Raw genomic sequence first — 8,354 nt, 5'->3', positions numbered from 1 at the left:
GTTAATGTCTCAGTAAAGCATATTGCAGTGGAAGAAGTCAATGTGTTTTTTGTTTCTTTTTTGTTGATTTTGGCCAGTTTTAAGTGTTATTGGAAGTACAATTGTAAACAGAAAGAGAAGTAAATAATTTATTTGAAAGTGAGATTGTTTGAATTTGTTATCCAGGTCAATATAATAATGTGGGATAGCATAAACTAAAAAAAACCAAAAAAAAAACCAATATTTTTGCAGATCTTAGGTAAGTAGTTAAGAATTATTTCTTTCAATTTAACATGCATATCCTCTTTGGAGACACCCAAAATATTTTTATTTTTAAAGCACCAGATTAGTAATACAGTAGACAGAATTATAGAGCATATGTTTGTGAGAGCAGGGGACAGGTGCTATTATTGCACCTCCCTGTTTTTGCACTATAGAAATCATTAAAATGCCTAGTAGTGATAGTTGATAAGCAACAGATGGCAAAATAGGAACTATATAGGGAATACCAACATTTGAAAAAGCAAAAAAAAAAAACCATTTTATAAAACAGATACGAAAGAACAAATTAAATAAATTGTGATTAACATTTTTTCTGTCAAAGCTTGACATTAGATTCTCCCCCACATAAAAACATTACTACTGTAAAATCAATGAAAGTGGAAGAGCCAAGATACTACTGTAAAATCAATGACAGTGGAAGAGCCAAGATGTTTCTCCTGGGGGGTCAAAGATGTTTCTCAGGGGGACCTTCACTCTCCTGTTGTTGCATCTAAGGCTTAAGCCACTGGAAGCTTCACAGTTTTAGCCATTTTAATCTCTTAAACAATTTCACTTAACAATGTTTTGCTGTTCTGAGATGTTTTAAAATGCACATTGTCCAAAAAGCATGCTTATTTTTGAGTTGCTGAGTTGTAGCAGACAAGATGGACAACTCGTTCCCACTCCACCCCCACTGGCACAGCCACAGGCTGTAAGCTGTAGATGCACTACATCTTTCAGATTATAAACAAATGAAGAATCCTCATCCTAGCTGCAACTAATCAGAATATCGGGCTCCAACTAGGCAATAAATTAAATACAGTAATTAGTACATTCCTTTATCACGTCTGTGTCGTCAAACATAATGCATCAATACCTACAATAACGTTAGTCTGCTTCCAAGAATACAGGATTTTGATACCATTAATTTTGTGATTTCCATGCACTTATATTCTGATTACAGTACTTTGTAGTGATTTAACTTAAATAAATGTAATGCTTATTACCAAACACATTTTTTTAAATTTTATTTTAAAAACAGCAAAATGTTACAACACAAAAATCTGGTGAATATTAAAAACACATTTTCTCTACACTGATTCAATTCTAATTTTAAAAACACCAACATCAATATAACAATTATCAAACACCTAATGCTCAAGTTAACTACCAAATTAACAATTACCAAACATTAATCATTAACTACTAAATTAGTAAAAAATAATAAAACATTTCTTAAATTACATAAGCTATTTTTTAATTGACTAAGTCAAGTGACTATAAAGAAACTATGCTGGCACTATTTTTAAAAATACGACTAATTATCAAACACTAATCTATCTATTAAGTAAAAAGTTAACAAGAAAACATTAAATATCCTTAACCAATACAAATTTAATTCAAATAAATTGGATGAAATTGCCTCATAAATTGTAACATCAAACTACATTTAAACTATAAATAATGTTAAATATTACAAATAATAATATCAAGGAAATGTTAATATGAATAATGAATTTAACCAAAATATAGTCTAGAAATTAAATATAAATACAAACTGGAGATATTATAGTTTTTCTATTAATTTAAATTAACCAATCCTTAACCAATACAAATTTAATTCAAATAAATTGGATGAAATTGCCTCATAAATTGTAACATCAAACTACATTTAAACTATAAATGATGTTAAATATTACAAATAATATCTAGGAAATTTTAATATGAATGATGAATTTAACCAAAATATAGACTAGAAATTAAATATAAATACAAACTGGAGATATTTTAGTTTTTCTATTAATTTAAATTAACCAATCTTTAACCAATATAAATTTAATTCAAATAAATTGGATGAAATTGCCTCATAAATTGTAACATCAAACTAAATTTAAACTATTATAAATAATGTTAAATATTACAAAAGATAATATCTAGGAAATGTTAATATGAATGATGAATTTAACTAAAATATAGTCTAGAAATTAAATATAAATACAAACGAGATATTTTAGTTTTTCTATTAATTTAAATTATAAAATTAATTCCAAATATTATAAATGCATAAAAATATAGGTATAAAATTTGAAATAATATAAAAATTAGCTAGATAGAGCATAGTTATAAAATACTGAATTTTAAAATAGGCCTATGTAAAAATGAAATTTTCAAAATAAAAAACTACTTCATCGGTGGGTAGATGCTATTCTTTTCTATTTCTGTAGCTGATTTTCATTGTGTTGTTGGCCTTGTACATGTATCGTCGGACAACCGTTTCCAACTCCAATGGGCCTCCATCCTAATATAAATGGGAATGAACATTGTTAGGTTTTTTAGAATATAAATAATAATTAAATGTTTGCATTAGGATGGATAACATAATTACTTCATCAATTTTTACAAATTACTTTAATTAACAACTAATCCAGTCACGGATAAACAAAATCTTCCATCAAAAATACCCCTCTATTCTATGCATGCCTGTTGTAGTAGTACAACCTGGTGGAAAAACAACCCCTTATTAAAATTCAGTTTATAATTGAAAACAAAAATAAAAAAAACAAAAAAAATATTAGCCTTTGATTATTAGTTAGTAATTATTAGTAGTACAATACATAATTAATTTTTAATTTCAAATGATTCTTAATGCCTATTTCAAAATATTCAGGTAGAAGAGCATACAATTCCAAGTGATTATATCCACCAGGCTGTGCAAACAAGAAAATGGCTTTTTGGCAAATTGAAATTCAACATACCTTCTGCCGTATGCTCAGTTGGATAATAATAGTTTGATAAGCTTAATAACTGGCTACTTTTTTCTGCTCCAAATGTAGCGATGGCACTATTGTTATTGCCAGGACTTGGTGAAGGGGTGGGATAAGATTCATCATATGGCAAGAATCCTGTAGGCCTATAATGTTGATAATATGTTGGTACTGGTAGGCCTAGGCCTATTTGCGGTTGAGGGCACTCAGGAGAGTATGGCACCAACGCCTGGAATCCCGGAGGTGTTGGTGGCCAGGCATCATAAACCGCAGGATGCATGTGGTTAAAAGACGTAGGGTTTGCACAGCAAGTCGAAGGTGCCATAGCCTCACCAAGCCTGCTGTGTGCCATGTAGTTGGCCCGGTGCTCATTCACGTGCCACGACATAACACGCCGCCTTTCTTTGGTCATTGTGCATTTTTGACAGACACACATAGCAAATCGGCATTTTCGTTTGTGGCCACGATAAAGAACTGAAATTCCATGATTTCGACAAAGGCTGCACGTTGGCATGCTTCGAGTCTTAATCTTCTTTTCTGTTTTTGTGCTGCTTTGAGAATCATTACTTGTTCCCACAGAACCTATCTGTGACTTTAGTTGTGCTAGGCCACTAATTGACATGATTGCCTATCGTCTTTATTAGCTCAACTCCACCAACAGCAGCCACTCGAGACCTGCGCACAGTTCGAATTGAAGTTTCGCGTTTTTTTCGCCTCACCATCCGGCAAAAAGTTTTCACGCATGCGCATACACTACTGAATGCAACAAACCTGCATGTCGTCAACTTCGAGTTAGTTTTTCAAGTTGTATTAACTACTGTATAATATTAAATCGATTTCTATAACTTTGATACAGATAGGTATTGCGAAGCATTAAATTTAGAAGGTTTGCATAAGATTAATGAATTTATGGGTGACGTGACAATTAACCTACACTATAATGGACGAATCCAAAACTTTAATTTCACACTTTTTTTTTACCATGTAGGTGATGCTATTCCCAAAAAAAAAAAGAGAAAGGGAAAGAGAGAAAAAAGTGATATCTAAACCTATTACTTAGAATTGATAAATTTTGCTCTCATGGACCATAAAAAACCGGTGGGCCAGAAAGTTAACAGTACGGACGCCAACGGACACAAAATGGCTGATGATGATGATGGATGAGTGCACGGAGTCAGAGGGTTATTGAATGTTGTTCATGATGCAATCACAACTCCCTGATGCAATAAAAGGAACTTAGGCAGTGTAGAGAATAAATTCAAAGTGTTATAGTCATGTTAAAATACAAGCTTGTCCAAACAAGCATTTGTAAATACAGGAATTTCTATTCTATAACACACGATCGAACCTTGATCGTTTCGACAGCAAATAAACGCACATGGTGAATCCCTGAATTGGTTCACATGTAGAAAATGAGTGTTTATTAATAAGTTGTTTTATATATTAAAGATGTAATTTAACTTGGTGCAGTAGTACGTAGGCCTAGGCCTATATTAAATCGTTGTGTTAACCCCGACCCGGCCATTTCTTTTTGGGGTTCATCGATTCATGGAAAAAAGAATACGTATGGAACTACTCTTTTTTTTCCTGTACCGTATGTATACCGGTACACACAAAGCTCATTTCCCGCATAGGAATCAACATTTTCCCGGGGAGAACCCGGACCCACTTTTCTTTGGGGTTCATCGATTTATGGAATCATTTCCAAGGGGGGACAACCTTGAATTTTGAAGCTTAAAAGTCATTAAAATACACCTCAGAAGTCGGGAATGCTCATTTCCCGTTCTTTTTGGGGTTTATCGATTCATGGAAAAAAAGAATAGGCCTAGTACGTGTGCAACTACTCATTTTTTGTTATGTATATACTGTACACACATAATAGACGCGGCCTGTTTACTGTAATAACAATGAGAAGTTTATCCTGACCGTTTTCAAGAGGGGAAAAACCCTGAATTTTGAAGAACTTAAAAGTCATTAAAAGACACCGGGCCCCCTTTTTTGTTGGGGTGGGGGGTTATCGATTCATGGAAAAAAGAATACCGGTATGTACCAACTACTAATTTTTTTTTTCTTTTTTGACGTACGTATACACACAATATAGGCATATTTACTGTAATAAGAATGAGAAAGTTTACCTCACCGTTTTTAAGAGAGGAAAAACCTTGAATTTTGAAGAACACCTACGAAGTCAGGAGCTCATTTCTCGCCATTAATGAAAAAAAAAAATGATAATGTTAATTTTAATGGTACGTATTGAAACGAAAGTCGTGAAGATACAAGAGGCCACATTGCCAACCATATAAAGCGATGTATAGGGCCTAATTTGATACAAAAATGCAGGTTAGAAAGACGCGCGATATGAAGTAAATAATTAATATTAAAATTCGGTCAAAGTACACATTTTGGAGAGTTTGGTGTGCGGCGATAACAATGATTGTACAGGCGCATTATTATGAGCTGATGCATGAGAATTTTCCAGAGATACCGCTGTGTATTTTCAAATAACAAATAAAGCACTTACTGACTGTGTTTACACTGAATGAATTTCTGTCTGATTCATCAATTTCATGTTGCGTCCGTCATGCGATACGTGTCTAATACAAATTTAATTGTTTAATTGTCGACATAGAACATTGAATGGTAAGTGCTCGGAAGATGAAACCAGAGAACCAACTTACAATACATAAGTGAATGCATTTAATGTTGAGATGTGATTTCGACAGTTTCATTTTCGTTAGATTGTCTTAGATTACCTATAGGCATCAAAATTACTTGTCATCCATATCAGTGAACTTCGTTTATCTAGACGCGACTACTAAAACGGCGGCCGGAATATAAACGCACTTATTGAGCAAACTGGCTCTGGCCTTAATGTTTGCTTGAAGTTCATTGAACAATGACGTAATGTGTTTCCTCGTTTGAAACTAGGAGCTTCCTTTTCAATATCATTTGCATTGAGGTAATCAGAGACACTGCATCCCGGAGACATGGAATGTTTTGTTCAATATTGTAACTGTTTGATGAGCACGATAAACACGAAGGCAACAGGAGCAGGCGCACGTAAAACAATCGTGATGGTATCCCTGCTGACACACTGAAGTCACAATTGTCTTGGGTAATATTCTGTTCACACACAGGCTTTGGATTTCATAACCGCACTTGCTCGTTCTTTTCGTTAAAGTTATTATTCCCGTCGAATATAATAAACAAATCATTTGCACTCAATCCGTAGGCTTGTATTTTGAGATGTGATATTTGAAAACAGAATAAACACGACGGTCATAGTAGGAGCACTTTCGGCAAACATTCGCTATCGTATCCTAACAACGTTTGTAAGTCACAAGTCCTCGTTAATCAATCTGTTCACATGGATTTCATAAGCGCACTTATTAGCTCGTTCTTTTCGTTCGTTTAATTGCGTTTGTTATTAAAACACCTTAACCGAAGTGAGAGAATGGTTATGAATTTGAATCTTAGCTGGGCATGGGGCAATGAGACTTTGCGGCCTGATGGACGTGCTTGGTTCTGCATTTATGCATTCACTGGTGTGATCGGTATCTTTGCGAACGTTTTGGTGCTGGTAGTGTTCCTTCGGAATTTGCCTGGCCACCGAAATATTACTGCTAAATTAATCATCCACCAATCAATAATCGATTTGATGTCCAGTGTTGTATTTCTACCGTTTTATATCATTCCGGAGGGATGGCTGATACAAAACGAAGATGCAGGCGAAGTTTTTTGTAAAGCTCGCACTATTTTCTGGGTTCTAGCCACATCATCAACTACCAACCTCGTATTTATTACAATAGAACGGTACTATGCTATTGTTTATCCTATCAAACACTATGTTCATTTCAAAAACGGAAAGTTTTATCAAGCTCTGCCGATAATATATATATACGGGTTCCTGGGAATGGGTCATCTCGTATTTGTTGCGGATATTAATGAAAATTATTATTGCTATTATAATTGGGAAGAGACAAGTGAAAATCTCCAGTTTATTATTGGAATTATAAGCTTCTGTTTTACATGGTTGATCCCGACTTCAATAATTATCTATGTTTACGCAACGATTATTTTTACGTTGCGCAATATGCACCGCGGATTTCCGGACGGTGGCGGAACCGTTGGTAGTCGACGGCGGTACCTTGCTCAGAAAAACCTCATCAATACATTCATTGCCGTGTCCGTAGCTTATGCCGTTTGTTGGACACCCGACATGTTTCTCTACCTTACTTTCAATGTTACGTCATCTAGTTACCCAGATATGGATGGTATTGCTCATCGCATAACTGTGTTTTTGTCTGTCTGTAATATGGTTGTTAATCCGTTCATATACGCATTTAAATACCGAGATTTTAAGACTGGATTGTCTAAAATGTTTAGTGATATAAAGGTAACATCGAGAGGAAATTAAGAACATGATGAAAAAAATGTCATGATGTCTGTACAGATTTTTAGTTCGGACAAAGAATCAACCTGATATACGTGTTATATAATTCATAACTAAAACAGTTTTGTGATGTATGCACCTGTAATATTGTACTTAATAATGTAGGCATTGCTGTTATTTTTTACACGGCATAGTGCAATCAAGGATCTGTTTTCGCGAGTCGAATGATTCGTCAGTCGCATAATATTTACTGGTATTCATTTATTTATCAAAACTTGTCTAGGCAGGGTTACATATAACAGAACAAACATTTTGTATCCTTGCTTATGAAATAAACGGTAAAAATACTAATTACCGCTATGATATTAATATTGAATAGAGGGGTTTTGCTAAGTCTTTACATAAGATTGCCGGTTTGTGTATAGGCATAGATCTTGTTTATCCATGCTAATGAAACTTATGATAACAGACCTTCAATATCAAATATCGTGATTATAGTTAATGACAACAAAGGATACTGTGTCTACTTTCTTACATCCACTCGTGCATCTCATTACGCTGTAAAGCGGCTATCTCGCAAGGCAGCGGCGTTTCATTTAATCACGCCCGTCTAGAGTGCGTACTTCATTCATTCATTTCATTTATTCATTAGTTACTGTACAGTAATCAACAATAAAATAGACAAAAAAGAATAAAATACAATGATGAAAGTGACAACAAAAAACAAAACAAAACCCTGGCCAACCACCGCCCCCAGTCCTGAAAAAACATTAATTATAATTATCATCGTCATCATATCCCTATAATATCATTATTATTTAATAATATTGTTAGGGTTATATCTATTACGATTATTATTATTATTTTACAATGAAACAATAACCTTCAAAAGGATATATTCAAAATACAGTAGATACATACTTTATAATAATAATTTAATTTTTTCATTCATCACG

General features: G+C 33.8%; 2 protein-coding genes across 2 annotated transcripts; one reads left to right on the top strand and one right to left on the bottom strand.

The window, feature by feature from the left end:
• Positions 1–2,109: 2,109 nt before the first annotated feature.
• LOC117107432 (doublesex- and mab-3-related transcription factor C2-like) lies at positions 2,110–3,769 on the bottom strand. The gene is made up of 2 exons (XM_033249121.1): positions 2,997–3,769; positions 2,110–2,539 (listed from the first exon to the last, which is right to left on the bottom strand). The coding sequence occupies exons 1-2, from the start codon at positions 3,625–3,627 to the stop codon at positions 2,454–2,456; spliced, it is 717 nt and encodes a 238-aa protein (XP_033105012.1). The 5' UTR covers positions 3,628–3,769; the 3' UTR covers positions 2,110–2,453.
• Positions 3,770–5,588: 1,819 nt separating this feature from the next.
• Positions 5,589–7,895, top strand: LOC117107431 (somatostatin receptor type 2-like). Its single transcript, XM_033249120.1, has one exon. It carries the CDS (start codon positions 6,460–6,462, stop codon positions 7,420–7,422), a length of 963 nt encoding a protein of 320 aa, XP_033105011.1. The 5' UTR covers positions 5,589–6,459; the 3' UTR covers positions 7,423–7,895.
• The last annotated feature ends 459 nt before the right edge of the window (positions 7,896–8,354 follow it).

This window comes from Anneissia japonica, unplaced genomic scaffold, assembly GCF_011630105.1.
Source record: "Anneissia japonica isolate Jap-2015-1 unplaced genomic scaffold, ASM1163010v1 scaffold9668_len1562885_cov226, whole genome shotgun sequence".
Taxonomy (NCBI): domain Eukaryota; kingdom Metazoa; phylum Echinodermata; class Crinoidea; order Comatulida; family Comatulidae; genus Anneissia; species Anneissia japonica.
Note: the sequence above shows the minus strand (reverse complement) of the source record. Positions and strands in the feature narration are given on the sequence as shown.

What these genes read in the sequence shown, in the direction of transcription:
- LOC117107432 (XM_033249121.1), bottom strand. Translation starts at nt 3,627, where the DNA reads ATGTCAATTAGTGGCCTAGCACAACTAAAGTCACAGATAGGTTCTGTG. An exon ending in AACTGAGCATACGGCAGAAG is followed by an intron (nt 2,540 to 2,996) that starts GTATGTTGAATT and finishes CATTTATATTAG; the next exon opens with GATGGAGGCCCATTGGAGTT.
- LOC117107431 (XM_033249120.1), top strand. Translation starts at nt 6,460, where the DNA reads ATGGTTATGAATTTGAATCTTAGCTGGGCATGGGGCAATGAGACTTTG.